The following is a 17,391-nucleotide window of genomic DNA, read 5'->3' as shown; positions in this document are numbered from 1 at the left end:
AAAGACCAAGACTTCATGGGGTATTAAATATCAACCCATTTCCTCTCTGCATACGTTCTGTGTACTCAGAGGTCAGAAGTCAGGGGTTTGTAGTAATACAACCTATATGAGGGGTTGGGTTTTTTTTTTTTTTTGCATTTTCACCTCATCATTGAGTTATGGTCTCAAGAGCAAGCGTAAACTAAACATTGTTTCCTAATCATCCTCCTAGACTGCAGGTTTCCAGGGAATTCACTCCTGCTGAACCTCGTGAAGGCAGACCTGATTAGCTAGAATAAACAGGAAACCAAATCACAGCAATGTCTATTGAGTGTTTCTGCTTTCGGCTCGAGAGGAGCTCAGCAGCGTGAATCTCTACGGTGTATGCTTGGATCCCTTTGCAGGCAGCTGCGGAAGAGAAAGTGATGAATTAACATGTCAAGGAATTGTCTGGGACAAAAAGCAGTAGAACAATCAGAATTACAGAGAAATTGTTTGGAGAACGAGCAGCACATGGCTTTTTAGGTTTAAAGACAGACAGGAATTCAAGGAAAGAGGCATTAATATGCCTTCTGTCTAGGCCAGTAAAAAACACCTACCCATACCCACAGAGCATTTCAAGATCCTTTTCTCTGCTTCTAGATGATGAAAAAAGAATAAATTGATCAGACAGCATCCCTACTTACCTTCCTTGATGTGTGCAGTAACACGCAGCCAGCACTTTCATTTTCAGCTGGAAAGGGGAAAAAATAAAATAAAATCAGAAAAGTGTACTATTGCAGGTACCTGACAGGCAGCAGGAACCAAGCAGAAGGTTCAGAACAAGGTGAAGTATCACACTCTTGGCAGAGGATGATCTCTAGAGAAAAGCAGAGATTCAATTATTACAACATTTCCCATTTTGGAAGTGTAAACCAAGTGCAGAAGCAGCCATTGGCATTATCTGATCAGCTGGGGTTTGTGTCTTGCAGCTTTTTTTGGGGTTGGGTTTTTAGTGTTTTTGGTTTGTTGTTTTTTGTTTTTTTTTTTTCAAATTCCCTATGTATTTTTGCTCTTCACTTCTCCCCCCACTCCCTGCCTCCTGAAAAATCTAACTCCTAATCCTTTAGGTAATCATTTAATCCAATGCATCGTTGTTTGATAGATTGAGGCTATGATTGCATGAGTCACACTCATGCAATTTGGAAGCCATTCTTGTCCTCATTGAAGAGTCAACAATAACACCCAGGCACTTCCAAGGGAGCAGGCTGTGAGATCACATGCAGTGACTCAAAGATGAGCACATTAATGTCCTGTCAACTCACCACGCTGCCTCCATAAATCTACACGTAAAGCAACAGAGCTCTTGGGAAAGAAAACTGCTGTTTAGAGACTATTCAATGTCACTTAATATGCAGCTGAGATACAGGGACGGGGGTACCCGGGAAGTTCCCAATTCAAACTTCCAAGCACCGACGTTAACGTTTTCTTAGTGTATCTATGAAGCAGTTTTTTGGGTATAAGCTAAAAACCAAATAAAACTCAGTTGTTTTTGCCACAGGCCCACTCCATACCGCTTGCATCCAATGCGGCTTCTCTGTAACTTCACTAGTACCACAGGTGCTGTCTGTGCATCCTTCTCCTTAAGTCCTCATCTTCACACTCTCCAAAAAACCCACAAGACTGAGCTGCTCCCAAAATTATACGTGAAACACATGAACACTTTTCATTCAAATGAGCGTAGTGACAGCATGGAAAAAACCCACTGAAGACCAAAAACTTTTCCAGAGGTCAAGCTGTGGAAAAGTACAGAGATGTAACGCAGAGTTACAGCTATTCAGATGAGGTTTTTGCTTCCTTTCCAGATCCGGACTTCCAAATCCTAACCTATAAGAACCGCTGCAATCCTGTTTCACAGGCTGACCACACACACAGGCACCTTCAAGCCCAGCCCTGCTACTCTCCAATAAGCAAGCTGACTGAGGATACAATTCACATGAAACCACCAGAACTCCAAAAAAGCAATTATTTTTTGCATACAGAAAGCTGCTTTAACCAAAACCATCCCTGATCAAATAGAAATTCAAGTCATGTCCACGGTGGGGTTAAAAGGCTGCAACTCAAACTGGGAGCAGAGTTGACTTCAGTAGAGATGAGGGAGAAGATTGCCTTCATCTCCCACTAAACAAAATAAGATGGTTCAGAGGCTTTGGTTACATCACCCAACTTCTCCCAAAGTTCACTTGGATGCTGTACATGCGATTAAAAGTATCACTTAACTAGAAAAGCCTGCTGGTGCAACGGTCCCAATTATTACTGCTTTTGACACATCTTTTGGAAAACACAAGCTGTTTCATCTAAAAAATGCTATTTATTATTAAAAAGCAAGCACCCAAATAAACCAGAAACATCAAGCATTTTCCTCAGGCTCCTACATTTGTAGTTCTCCAACACTCACTCAACTTACAGCCTAATTACACATGCAAAAGTATGCTGGAAGATTTGGAAGCCATTAATATTCATTGAGAGGAAAACATGTTTTGGTTTTTCTGCTCTTGCAAGAAATAGTTCTAGAGAGACAAAAAATACCCACAACCCTGAACAATAGCAAGCACACGCTAAAAAGATATCTGCATATCTGCAGTCTGTCCTTACGGATGCGTGCAAATGCAACAGAAATTCATGTTGTCCTTTTATCATGCAGCAACTGTTGGTTCCTCTTATCGGTTTCAAGTGTGTATCAATCTTCCCCACTGACAGCTCTCTCAGGTACTCATCTCAGATGAGCACCGAGTGGTGCTTTGTCAACACAAGCTAAAACATCTAATTACATCTGTTGGACCAGGATCTTCCAAACTTCTCAAAAAAAGCTGTTCTGGGTACAGAGGTGATGCTTTGGAAGGCCCAGAGCCTCATTCATCATTTCATGCAAGCAACACGACACTCAGACTTGATCCAGGGAAAGGAGACACCTGGATATGGCCATCCCAGTTCTGGGCTGTTATCTTAAAGGCCCACTGGTGTGCTATAACATTGCTCAGGGATAATAGCAAATCTACTGGAATATGAAAAATGGGGGGAAAGAAATACAGAGACTTCCCAAGTGCTCTTCTGCCTGGCTTATGAACCACCCATTTACTTACTGCAGGGAAGCCCGCTAGGCAATGTGGGGTAAAACCCTGCCTAAGGTTGCCCATGACACATCCGTCGGGAGATAGCTTGGCTAAAGCCCAAGACCAACCACCACCAGCCTGCCACCCATTTTCTCCTCTTTCAAGGTACTATCACTGCTTCCCTCCAGTTATGGAGGGGCTGAAAAGATGCAACACCCTTGACCCTTGCACCTCCACAGAGGAGCCCTTCATGGGGACTAAATGAATACAGAAAACCACAGATACACCCTCTACTGACAAGTAAGAAACTATCCATAGATCATCAGTTATGTCTCACTACCAGGAGTAATAACTAGATTTCACACCTGAATGTTAGGATTAAGCATACTTAAACAGAAAGAAGTAGTCAGGGTCACGTTAAATTTTCATTTCTATTTTTGTGGTCCTCCTTGCTGGACAAAGCAGGCTGCAAAAGTCTATTTTAGGCAAGCTAGCTAGGGGCATTATTGTCTCTGTCCTCACACATAGTTAAAGGAGAGCTGCCAGGGGTGGCTGACCTTATCTGTTAGGCTGTGCTCCAGGTTCTGCCCAGGGGAAAAACCAAAAAGTCAGCAACACATCTCCAACATCCCCTGGCAGCCACATCAAGGCGACACGCATATCCCAAATTTCTACGATGCATGCACACAAGCACGCAGCATTACTGAATACGCTACAAGTGACTCACTGGGAGTTCACTTCAGTTTTAGCAGCACTGATGAATTGCCAACATTAGACTTACACTGGTGGCCTCGTGTCGGCACATTCAGAGCCCCGCCAGGGCACTGTGGCATGCTTCCATTTTTTATTTCCCACCATTTGCAGAAGAACAGGACCCATCCAGCTTCTCAACATGAACAAGGAGATTTAATACTTGGAAGCGAGAAACACAGCAGGCAACGCATGTGCTATATTCCAAAGCGGTTTCATCCCAGCTGCCCTTTACATAACATCCCTGATCGCAACCCAGAGAAATGACATCCCCTACTTGCTTCCCCTCCACCCCCTGTTTAGATAATGACATCTTCTATGCAAAGACAACCCTGAAAACAAACCCATGAAAGTCATATGCCAGAGTTTAAGGCAATGCGAAAGCCTTAAGAGATCTCCTTTCACTTAAGATCCCCTTTCCATCCCTTCCCTTGTATAGGTCCCCAGTGCTGCCCTTAACACCTGAGAAGACTCAAAACTCACTGGAGCGAAGCCACCAATGGCTGCCTGCAGCATCTTAAGACCATATTTTTTGTTTGGGATAAAGGAGTGGAAATCGGAGAGCATGAACGTTTTGGCTGTGCAGGTGTCAGTGCACAACTTTAGATCTACATGCACTCCCCAGTGCATCTGCATGGTAAACAGGCTAATAAATCAGAGCAGAATGCTACATTGGCACTTCCATGGTTTTCTCAGAAAAATATCAAGGATCTGGTGTAAGCAGAAGTATTTAAGGTTTAGAGGTTTTTATTATAAAAGCAGCTATTTTATCTGGGCTTTCTTCAGGGGTCTGAGCAAATCTAAGCCTCAACCACTTGTGTTGAATCACACTGCGAGCAGCAAAAACTGTTCTGCTTTTAGAATCTGTTGCCTTAAAAAAAAGTAAATATAAAGCACATCAGCACACAGCATGACAGGAGCTTATTAGGAGCAGCGGAGATACCTCTAACTCATCACTGGCAGTGAGGGATTGCACAAGCACAATCTCAAGGGGATCCTTTGCTTTGCTGTCCTGCCACGGCTGTGCCAAGTCTGGACTCATCCCCATCAGACTTGAGTAATTTTGGTTAAATATTGTTAGATAAATAATTGTGCCCCAACTATCCCACGTTCCCACGATAGGGTGGTGGGCTGAGCTGCAGCAGAAAGCCTAAAATCAGCTGGATTCATCCCTCTTAAACCAACACCCGGATTAAAGGCAAGTGGGAATAAGCAACTAGCTGCAAGTTTCTGGAGCAGGCTGGAAAGGAGCAGGCAGGGTGGGGAGGAAAACCTCACCTGAGTAATGCTCACAGACATCACACCAGCTGGGCAGGTGAAGGACTATCACCTTACTCACATCTCTGGCCATCACAGAGGAATTGAAAAGAGGCAGACAGCACAGACAGACTGACCAGGGCTCTTTGTACAGAGCCAGGGACAAGATAAAAGTGCCAAGCACTGTGTCACTTGTCACACCTCCCAACTCCTCAGATATGCACGCACTACGAAAGCTAAGTCTTTTTTTTTTTTTTTTTAAAGCTGCAATAGGTTTTGTCATTAAGTTTGGGGTAGGGGAAAAAGGTGCATTTTTCCATTCTAACTGGAGGGGGACAGGGTGCTCAAAATCCCAGGGGAAGCTGCCCCAAAGCAAACCCAAGGTGAAGCACCTATGAGGGAGAACACTGCCTTCATGCAGAACCACCCACGCTATCCAACCCCCCCCACCCACCCCCCCCCTCGCACCTCCCTTGGCTTCGTAAGCACCGCTTTGAAAACACCCTCATCAGGAAATTCGGAGGGAGGTCATCTCCCCCCCACGACACAATCGGTGTATCCACTTTCCATTAGAGTATAGGAAGCTTCAGGAGCCCAACATCCCACGCTGACATCAAACTGCTAAAACAGGAGTTATCAGATGGAACGCGTGGGTCAGCATTGTGCCTTGAGACATAAAAAAGGACCTTGGTATTAATGTGAGGAAATGTGACTATTGTGTGCAGAATGATACCCATTCAGGCCCAGACCACTTGTCTCTGGACGCTACTCTCTCTGGAATATCCTTGGCGCCAGCATCTAGCGTTTCTCCTCGTCCCCTTAAAGAAAAAAGTCATCTCAGCAGGGGCTGGGCCATGAGTTAGCGCGCCGTGTTTTGCTCGGAGCAGCAGCGGTGGGCGTGCACGTGTGTGCCTCTGGAGCAGATTACAGGAAACTGTTGATTCTCCGTATCTAGGAATGATCAATTGTCCGGAGGGTGGAACAGGCTTTAATTTCTCATGAAGCGTAAATCTTGTTCTGTTATTTCCCCCACACACCCCAACAAAGCCACATCCTGCTTTCCAATTGGCTTTTCGCTGCCATCAGGCTTTTGCCTTCTTACCCCCAAAAACTGCTTCAGGCACCTCTCTCCAGCTAAAACCACCAGCACGAGCGTCAGCTGTAAACGGCAATACATACTGCAAAAGTTGAGCAGCTACAGCTCCACAAATCCCCAACAAATTGTGCCCAAGTTTAGGAAAAAAATCCTGTGCAAACTGCTCTACTGCAATCTGGGGAAAGGAGGAGAAGATGAATTGTTTTAAAACCCCAAACTGCAAGAACAAGGTCCAAACAATGAAAATATTTGCCTGGCTGTTTTAAGGGAGCTGCCAAGCAGATAAGAACACTGATCGATGGCAAGGCTGCAGCCCTGCACACTTCGCAGACCCACTGCAACAAGTGAGGCTTGCAGTGCCTGCCCACCAACTTTAAGGCTCAACCTAAACCAAACTGCTGTATTCATTTGCGGGATTTATTTCCAAGCGTGCTGCAGAGAAAGCAGCAAGTGGTTGAATCCCCTTGTTCAATGTTTCTGCAACAGGCTGAAGGGATGCAGGTATGTACGCCTGCAGCCCAGGCTCCAGAGGGAATTATGGAAAAGCTCACATATAAAATACAAAAAAGAGACAGTAGTCTCACATTCACAACCAGATAGTACTAAGATAGAAGGGTTAATACACATCTAGCTAGGTGAGAGAATAAGAAAGCAGTCATAAAGCCATGTATGAGCCTGCAAGCCACTCGACAGCTAACCTGGTAGCTATGAAATAAGCAGGGCTTGTAGCACACCAGTCTGGAGAGGAAAGAGGTCCCCCACGCTGCACACCACACTCACTGATGCCCCTCATCCTCTCTGGCACAAATTCCCAGGGAACAGAGCATCAACCTGGATTTTCCACCTGCAGCACAGGAAAGGTAACATCCCTGCTCCTGTAGTAGGGGCTCCCTCTCCGACCTCAGGCAAGGGTGTCAGGGAAAAGGGACTTCATTTGGGACAGGAGCACAGTACTGACTCCTGCAAAAATATATGCAGCAGGGTACAGACCTAACATTTTACTTGTACACATTTATTGTAACTTCAGAACAAGTCTCAGTCTCTAAAAACCAGATCTTCCCCCAGAAAATGCAGATCCTAGGTCCAAAAGCATCCAGCTTCAGATAAAGACCCACCTTCATGTTGGAGCTACTAACATTTGCCGAAAACAGAAGCCTTGCCACCAAAACCTAAGCTGGAAGGATGAGAGGCAGAAGAGAATAATAATAAAAAAAAAGCTTTTCATCAGCTACCACAAGGAAGCAATAAAACACCCAGGAGAAAGGACCCAAGTGTCAAGACTGATAAGCATTTTAGTGCCTAGGCATCTGCACTGATTTGGGCTCAATATTCCATGCAACAGCAGCCAGCGGTAATTAAAAATGAGGTAGGCCATACCTTAAACCCTACATTTCTTCAAGCTATCCTGTTTTATACACATCTGTGCGCACAGCCCAGCATTTTATGACAACGGTTAATTGTCGGAGTTTTATGGGCCATGCTATGTTTTGTTGGCTCAACGTTTAATCCCACACAGAGATCTTTTAAAACAGAATTACAGTAAAGTGCATCCAATTATGCTTATAGCGAGCTGTACATCCATCATACGGAGATTAACAGCTCGACAGGATGATGACAGAGCTGTCACTGCATCTGTAATTCCACTTACATTGCCTGCCAGCACCCAGACCCTGGGGTACCAACTCATCCCCTCCCCAGATGGGATTTTTGGATCTTTTAGCCCTACACTAAAGCAGGCAGCAACCTCGCAGCAGCTCGCCAGAAAAGGTCTCCAGCAGGAGAGAATTTGGACACCACGTTCAGCCAAGAGACCGAACTGTGACAACCAGAACATTACACAGAGACTCACAGATATCACAGAGCAGCTATTTACCTTGTTTCAAGTCACCTTAAAGGTTTTTCCTGCTGGAGATTGAGCAAATGTATTTTATGCAGCAAGTGCATCTGACACTAGGGAACAAATCACCACAGGCAGCACTGGAGAGCCCTCTTTGCAGAAGATGGCCCACGGTCAGCCGCTCTCTGGCCAGGCAGCAACTACCCAAGCCCCAGCAAGTGTTGCAATGGGTTGCATGACACAAGAGGGCAACATCGAGCCCTCTGGCACAAGGAAGCCTTTCAGCTCAACGAAGGTTTCACCCAGCTTGGAGAAAGCAAGAAAGTGAGATGGGGACAGAAAGATGTCATTCCCACACTTGCTTTTCCTCTGCATTTTAAAGAGCACCAGAGGATCTTGTAGGATCCTGGTGCACTAGCTCCCTTGGGAGTCAGAAATGAGGTGTTTGGGGGATCTTGCATTGCCTGGACAAAACCTGCCTTTTTTTTCTTCCCCTTTCTTTTCAGCTTGTCTTGCTGGAGACAAGCACTGCAAGTGCTCAGCTCCGCAGTTTTGTTCCAGGAACACAAAGCCCGAGTATAAAGCAGAACTCCCAGAGAGCAGCAGCAATGCGAGGGCATTTCTGAAAAGCGTCCCCTTGCAGAGTTGAACAAGGAACAGTACACTCCCAGACATACCTCAGCCATAGCATAGTTAAACCTCATTTCTGAAAGGAGCTGAGGAAGCTTGTGAAGAGGGTATTTTTTTTCAAGCAGTTCAGGCTACTGTGTTAGAAGAGCTTAAGGAGCTCATCTCAGCCACTTTCAACCACCTGAGAAGTCAGCTTTCCAGGAGGATCAGCTATGCCCTCTGCAGCCAGAGACTGATTTAGTACGCATAAAATCCAATCTGGAAGATGCTTCAGTAAAACTACCTCTAAGGAAGAGCTGACAGCCTAGATGCCTCAAACACCTGGAGTGTGAGGAATGCTATGCCTGATAGAGAAGAACCTGGATTTTGGCTACCTGGACCACTTTGATGATGTCATGAAAAAAAGAAAAAGTAAATCTCACTTCACACCTGCCCTTATTGAAAGTCTGGACTTTTGTTCTGCCTGAAGCCCATTTTTAAAACCTCCATGCTTGCATTAGAAACAGGACTCCAGCACACCAGAAGTCCATTTTTCCTTAAAAATCCTAAACATCTCAGCTGAAGAAAAAGGATACAACTAATACCACCATCACAAACATCAGTGCTTAAGGGAAATAAGGAAGCCTTTTTTGTTCTGTTTTGAATAGAAGGGAAAACACTTATAAAAAGCCCAGGAGGACACACAAGGAAAGTCAGCTTCTTCAGACGCAGAAGAATCCACAGCACTTGCATTCCTCATCCCCGAACAATGCACCCCACGGCATTAAGCCCAGACTTGTCATAGCAGAATACAGTTCCCCTTAAATCTTTCAATTAAGATGGCATTTGTAAAATTGCAGGCTTGAAAATTGCTAGATACTATTCCTAAGTTAAAGTCACCACTCCGATTCAAAAAGTAGACTTCAAGATAGTCAGCAGAGGTCTGGGCCATGCCTATTCTGCATCACCATTTCCAATAATTGCTCACTACAGATCAATTGGGATTTGCTTGTAATCTAAAAATAACTTTGAGCAAACTTAAAGGACTCTCTGATACTGTGACACCAAGGATAATCCAGAGCCCTTGCCTTTAATCTCCAAAATAGTCAGTGCCCACACAGGCAGGCTCCAGGATGCCTCCAGCTGCTGGGATGAAACCCAGGCTGCTGCTGTGTCCCAGAGCTGCATTTTCCTAGGCACATAACACAAAAGCCAGGTTTTGCTAGCCCTCCTCCTTCACCATTTACCATGTGCATTACAGAGAATGTTAAAATGGTGTGCTAGAGGCAAAAGCAACCTCTAGAGCAGTCTAGGGGTTTTGTTCCTCAATAGCAAGCATTTTAGATATCTTCACAATTTGTGTTAACTAGGCTGTTTAGAAGCCCCCTCCACCTTGCTCCTCATGTTGGGCAAAGTTTCTAAAGGATGCTGGCTTGGCAGGGAGTACACAAAGAGCCCAGTTTGGGGCAGACATCTCCATCTGCAACACGACTGCACAACCACCTCCTTTGGGGTTACTTGGCCTACACGAGCCAAGCCACCACTCAAAGCTGACACTGTGGCTCCCCAATGGTGGAAGCCCCAAGGATGCATTCCACTAGTGGGTTCACCCCCAGCACCACACAGCACTGCGGGCACCGCTGCCAGCAAACACTATTCTCCTCCCCTGCATGAAGCTGCCTTGAAGCAGTCACAAATCCTACCAAAGCATATTTAGGGGAACCTTGGCACTTAGGCCCTCACCTGGAGCACGTAGAGTTTGTATTTATAAACAGAGCATGACACACAACAGCATTTCCCAGTACCATAGACATAGCTGTGTGCTGTGGGGGCCTAACCTCCATCACATATGTCTAACAGGCTGGTTTTCTCCTCATTTTTGCTGCCTGCCTCAACGCAGCAGGTATAGGCATTGCTTGCCTCCAGTCAGGAGGATTAAACCCAAAAGGCACGTGTTCAACCCCAAAAGTCCCTCTACAATCTTTCTCCCCTTACCGGCTGCTGTGGAGAGCAGCGACTGACCCATGCGATCCACGGCTCCAACTCACCTCCAGCATTTCAATTAAAACATGATCAAAAAACCTCCAAAACCTTTAGGAAGCCCCAGAGCCACATTTGAATTATTTACAGGGGCCGCACGCACCAAAAATCCCAATTTCTCACTAGACATGGCTCTCCTCCAGTGAGCAGGCCGCAGCAGCGAGAGCAACGGCAAGGCCCCAGGCCCCAAACTTGAGGCCTTTTTAAAAAAAAAAGAAAGGGGGGGGGGGAAGGAGTCAGGACACTTCATGCGGATGGCTGAAGATCCACTCAGCAACCAGACTTCTATTAGGTTTTCCAAAAACCGCTCCAAAATTCTACAGCGAGGCACGACCACGTCTCAGAGCCCCGTTTCGGGGAGGGTGGGGGGGTGGCACTCACCAGCGGCATTCGGCGGCACCTCCAGGTTGACGTTGACGAAGAAGCGGATGCTGTCCCCCGAGACGATGGAGGAGTTCACCGCGTCGAAGAGCTCCTCACCCCCTGTCTCCTCCTTGGCCTCGCAGCCATCATCCGTGTCGCACTTGAGGTACCCTGCCAACGAGACGGGGAGGGCGGTCAGCGGGGCCGCGGGCTGCGCTGGGGCCCAGAGCCACTGGGGTGCGGGCATACCCACCGATCATGGCTGCTGAGGGCTGCGGCGAGGCCTCAGCAGCACCCAGGGCCTTGCGAGGGGCTTCTCTTATGCCCTCGTCTGGTGAAGGCCAAAAATTATAAGCAGTCTGCTCCAGCACATTTCAGGTTGGCCTCAGGCGTGTGTCCAAAGGGCTGCTCCGGAGCCTGGCCGGGCAACACCACAGGCTTCACACACCAGCCTACTCGCCAAGTCAATGGCATGAGCTGTAAATCCACGGGGATAAGCCTCGCTCCTCTCAGATCAAAAAAAACAGGATAAAAACCTCAGACTGTAAGCGAAAAAACCACCAAGCAGCGACCCAGAAGCAAGAGCTGTGCCACAGCCCCAGCGCACCCTAAACCCAATGAACTCATCAGCTCAAGTCACCAGCAGCGCGGCTGTTTCACTTGCGATTCAGCAATTTGAAACTGAGGGGGGGAAGGAAAAAAAAAAAAGAAAAAAGGTTTCCAAGGAGACACCTGATACAGACGGACAGACCTGCAGCTCCCCACGGGGCAGAGGAGCAGGTCACAGGAGGCAGCAGCACCAAGAAAGCGAGACAAGTTTAATTACAGTGGACAACTCCTTAGCCTTTCACAAAGCTTCTAATTAGAGTTTAACCTAGCCTCATTCAACAGCAAGCTGGTTCACTGCAACATTTTATTATGAAGCAGCTGGAGGACTCTTGTGGCATGCTCGTGTATCATGTTTAATTAGGAGAATTAGGGACATTATAGAATGTCAATTTTTACATTACCAGGATTATTCAGCAGCTTCTGCCCATTTTCTGACAAGTCTTTTACGCTTAATTTGAAGCAGGAAGGATATATTTCATTAGCTTGCTTTAGGCACTAGAGCAAAATGAAGAGGCTGAGCTTCAAGGCAGAGGCTTGAACGGAAACTAAAATATTGATGACTTTTTAAAGCATCGTATAAGCAAACATAGAGGCAGCAGCAGCTGAAAGCAGCGCACGCGGTCTCGGAGGGATCTCGAGCCAGCAGCTCGCCACCACAAAAAACAAGCCCTGAGCAGGGAGGCCACAAACAGGAACTCGGCAACGCAGGACAGGGGCTGCAGCGTTTCCTGCCGCGAGCGACATGCCGACGGGCACTCGGCCCGAGCACTCGGCATCTCCCCAGGAGGGCTGCAGGGACTTCAAGCCTTCAGGTGACTCTTCAAGCTGCTTGTCTGAGGCATAGGAAACCCAATTAAAAAAAAAAAAAAAACTCGGATTAATCCCCCTCCCGATCTCTGCCTTCTTCATCTACCTGCTTGACAGGAGTAAACGTGAATTGGTCTTATCAGAACTGCTCTGAAGGCTTCAAAAAGTATCCAAGGTGCCGCTGTCCCCACCCAGCCTGCCAGACAGCCAGCAAAACGCACCAAGGGTGCCATCCCGTGCTGCTGGTGGAGCTTAGGCAGCTGTTTCCATCCCTGCACGATGAAACTTGTCCAAAGACAGACAGAAAGAAGTGAGGTGAGGAAAGCATAGGAAATACCTGAACACAATACCCGAAGTATCATAGCACTTTGGGCACCACCAGGTATGAAACATCTGCACAAGGGCTGGCAGATGTGCCAGGACTGAGGGGCAGCCTGTGTCCTGGAGTGACGGACAACAGCCAGACAGGGTGCCTGCTGGCATCGGAAGTACTATGAAGCCCCACGCAAGCATCTCAATCCCAAATAAAGTGCCAAACTTGGGGTTTGGCTCCTCCAAAATACAGAATGGACACCATAACCTCTCCTCAGCAAAGCTGAGCACCCACCAGTGCTGACAGCCCCCCTGGTGCCAGGAGAACTTGGGCAGCCCTGCAAAGCAAAAATTAGCCTGGGGTAGGCTCAAATCCACGATCCTAGCTTTTCCATCTCAGCCATATCCCAGATTGCAGCCCCAGGGAAGTTGTCACAACAGGTTTGCGCTTCTCCATCCTTCCCACTCAGTGGGTCAGACGGGAGGCACATGGGGGCAAAATGGTTTGAGCACACAGCTCAGAGAACATGGCTGAGTTCTTCCCCACTGTCCTAATGGAATTAAGACACAGATGGGTAAACAGGTAAAAGCCAAGCATGGAAGACTATTTATTCACCTCTCAAGCCCACTGAAACTGGCTTGATAAGAGCGCAGCAGCAGCGGGCCCTGAAAGCAGAGAGGGCTGGAGACAGGAGAGAAGCAGCACAGGAGCTGGAAGAAGGGCAAGGGTGGAGTAGGATCAGAGGGTTGGGCAGAGGTCAGCGAGGACTCTGGCAAGGGAAGCGTCCTCTGTTCCTCTCTCTTTAGGGGAGGAAAGAGCAGAACAAAAGGCAGCAGAGCCTTGCGTCCCTTGGGCAAGGGACGGACAAAACACTCAGCTTGCAAATAATCCCAAACCTGGGCTGTACAGGAACTGCACTCCCGGGCAGGTGTCTGCTTTGTCACTAAAGCACCTCGAGGCTTCAAGCCACTGCTGTTTTGAATCCTTCACCCTATTAAGTCTGCCAGGCATTTTAAAACACAAGCAACTTCTGCCTGTCAAATGCAGGGTCACCTCGAGGTGAGAAGATGAGCTGTGTGCACAGCAGATGCACCTTCCCGTCCCTCTGAGCACAGCTCAATAGCTGCCTCCAGCCCTGGCAGCTCTTTTCCCCCCCATCGCCTGATGATCGCTGAGTGCCACCCCTGCTGCTTGAAGGGCAGCAGATGCCACAAGCAACAGCAGAAGCCGTTCAGCTCCTCTGAAAGTTTCATTGGTGTTCTGCAGAAGTTCAGAGCAGGATCTGATGTGGCCGCTGCACAATTTGTGTAAATATCAAGCAGGTTTCCATATGGAAGCATAGTCTCAGTAACACTTCATAGCCTGTGCTATGAGCAGTTGCTTCAGTGAGGTGGAAAGCAGAGTTAGACACCTTTCCATACTACCTCAAATTGGCTGGGGAAGAGTTTAAGACCTCCAAAGTGGTGCCCCCCCATCTCTACCACTGCAGATTGCCACCTTCATATGAAGGCAGCATTTGCTGAAGTGCCATGAGCTACATGACAGGGTGAGTCAGACCTCTGAGCGCAGGAAGTGCCACTTCAGCCTGAAATATGGTCTAAAAGCACTAGAGAAAAGAGATTTTGCTGAGTAGGAGAGGCCAGAGTCAGGAACTGAGTTAAGGTTGGCTGAGAAGATCAGAGCAGCCCTCGTACACCTCGAAGAACACCTTGTGGTCAGGACAATCCCCCTCAGTCCAGCCTGCAGGACTCACCTCATAGCAAAGAGAAACGGAAAAGTACAAAAAGTGCACGAGGCCAAGGACAGCAAGCACCATCCTTCAGTGCTGCAGGAACAAAATCCACTCCTCACCCAGCGCAGCCGTAAGTAGCAGACACCCTGACCCTAAGTCTTTCTGTACCTCAGCCCATCATATGAACTGAAATATGGGGTGAAAATAAGCCACCCCCCCATTTTATGCAGGTGCTGAGAAGAAGAAGAAAAAAAACACCCCGCAGTTTCCCTAGCCATTCCCCTCTAAAGCATCACCCCTTCCCCTATAACTCATGCTTGGCCCAGGCCTGCCTTGTTCCAATATCTCAATATCTATCCCCAGCCTTCTCTTCTTACTCCCATCATCTATCTCAGATCCATTTCATCTCCCCAGTCCTGCTGGCATCAACCCTCTCACAACTCTGACAAGGTACCTGCCCTGCAGCTATTTTGCTTTTGAGCTGAGTTTTAAGAGCCCAGGGCTCTGTCGGGAAAAGCAGTGAATGGAGCTGCAGCAATCTGAGGCAGCATTACCTCTCCCACTGCTGCTTTAGTGGCACCTGGCAGCTGCACCTGGGGTAATAAAATCAGCAGAGTAGTAGTTCACAGGAAGCACGACTTCAGCCACATCATATATGTTCCCTAGAAAAGCTTAATTGCTCTGTGGAAGCAGCACTCAGCCCAGGGGCTGCAGACTTCTCCAAGAAAGTTGAAATCTTAATCACCAAACTCAATTTCCTAGGAGAAAAGCAGCGATATTACTAACAACATCACCTCACATCCCAGGTTATGAGACTTATGCCAGGCACAGCCCCAACATAACCTCTCAGTGTGCCTCTGAGGAGACAAAGCCAATCGCGGTATTTTAATCAACATCTGCATCTGCAAGCACGCACACTAACCAGAAGGTTAGGAGTGCAAATGCATCTGCCCACACTTTGCTGCAGACTCAGTTTAGCACAGCAAGCCAGACAAAACATCTAAGGAGGAGGTTTTTGGGGGAGATGGGGCATTTTTCCTTTTGGCATTACCCAGATGTTGCACAGTTCTGGGCATGCGCATGCTACACATTTTTTGTTTAGGCAGATATATTGCTGCCGCTGTTTTAGCAAAAGTTACATGGATGAGATTAAGGTACATACTCATGTAGCTAGATTAGCAGGGCAAAATAGGAAAGCTAAAAATCAAAGCTTGTCAGAAGTTATCGACCTCTGCCAAGTCTCTGCAAAAATTGCTGGCTTTATTTCTGAAGGACCACATATGCTACGTTAACACTCTGAATACTCAAAGCAGGTTTCTGGAAACCACTGATTTTTACCCTCAATTTCCAAGGTAGTCTATACTACAAGTCTGGAAAAGTGTTCTCATTTATAGCACCTGTCTGCACAGCAATGCCAATTCCCTCAGCCAAATCCAAGCCCCAGCTTCCAGATGGGATGGCATCTCCTCTTCTTCAGAAGTGGTAGTTGCCCCCTCCCACAAAGTCTCTTCAAAAAGCCAGAAAGCTAAAGTTACATTAAAAGAGTTCTTTTGAGCTCATATGATTGGAAATCCAACACCATCAGCTAGCCATGTTAAAAGCCATTTCAGATTTCTCAAATGAGTTTTTAGGCGCAGCAAGCAGCAAATTGCAGGACAGCCCTTTTTACTGGTTTTGCAAAACAGCACTTGTGGTCACCTCACGAGAACATAGGAGCAACAGTACGCACTGTGCTCCTGCCGGATTCAGCCGCCTCAGGTATTTTACCCTGGGAAAAGCAAAGGCTTTCCTTCCAGCATCACTGCTTTAGATGTTTTTGTCACTGATCTGAAATCCAGCGGTTGGCCCCACTCTTAGCATTTCAAGCCATAAACCTCATACAGCCAAATAGCCCTCTCTGCTGCAGTCAGTCAAGTGCAGGAGTTTGCAAGTTCTTGTTTCGGAAGAGCCCACGAGCTATTTGCATCCACTTTCTCAGAAGAATTACAGATCAAGTACAGAAGGACAACAGGAGCAATAATAATATATATTCAATAGCTTTTAAAGGTAAGGGGGCATCAACTGGGACATGGGCATGACCCTAAAATCACATCTGGTCCTTTGAGCATCCCAGTGCTTAGCTGTAATATAGTGTGTTAAGGAACTCGAGAGAGAATTCAGCCCTGTATCTACCTAAAAACTAGTCATGATACTGACATTAAGTTAAAAAAGTCAGCTTCATCCAATTCTTCTACTTGTGGATTTTCAACTCGCTCTAACCAACAATAGACACTAATTTTCAAGACAGGTATATGAAGTTTTAATCAGCCTGAGCTAAAGTGATCAGCCTGAGCTTTAAGCTATTAGAGGCTTGCTTTGTTCCCCGAGTACTGCAGGCTTACAGATTCACTGCATCACTCAGAAAATACTCAAATCCCCAACGCTGGGTGCAAAAGGAAACTCAATTAATAATGGAGCCTCCACCTCCATTTTGACCTTTACACTCTGCACAAAAACATGCCCTCAGCTTGCCTCCAAAGGTTAGATAACCTTACAGTTAGTTAATATTGGCAGGGATAAAGCAATGGAAGGATTCAGGAGAGACTAGGAAGAACTTTGTAGAAGTGTTATCAGTTGTCCAGTCTGCACGGTATTCTAGAAAAAAGGGTTTAAACAGCATCCTACTCGCACACTAACCAAGGCAAGCTTCTGGTCACATCTCATATGCTGATTTCAGCATGATCACCTACTTACCAAAATAGCTCTCCTTTTTCAGACAAAAAGAGAGCAATTGTATTGATAGAACAGCATCTTTTAGGTAAATATTTGCCTAAGTTTTACATGTTCCTGCTGAGGTTTAAACTTCAAAGTTAGGCGGTTACTTATTGTTTTGAATCACAAGAGCCTGAAAAGCAGTCGTCAAAAATT

The 17,391-nt window shown here is 46.8% G+C and overlaps 1 protein-coding gene across 1 annotated transcript in view; it reads right to left on the bottom strand.

Moving 5' to 3' along the window:
* Positions 1-17,391, bottom strand: part of SLC4A11 (solute carrier family 4 member 11) — a 140,797-nt gene that overhangs the window by 55,465 nt on the left and 67,941 nt on the right. Inside the window, 2 exon segments of the mRNA XM_050895679.1 lie at positions 666-712; positions 11,042-11,194. Of these exon segments, the coding sequence (XP_050751636.1) occupies positions 666-712; positions 11,042-11,194 (200 nt within the window).

The sequence above is a fragment of the Gymnogyps californianus genome, chromosome 4, assembly GCF_018139145.2.
Source record: "Gymnogyps californianus isolate 813 chromosome 4, ASM1813914v2, whole genome shotgun sequence".
NCBI lineage: Eukaryota > Metazoa > Chordata > Aves > Accipitriformes > Cathartidae > Gymnogyps > Gymnogyps californianus.
The sequence above is the reverse complement of the archived record's forward strand: the minus strand, read 5'-3'. Positions and strand labels throughout refer to the sequence as shown.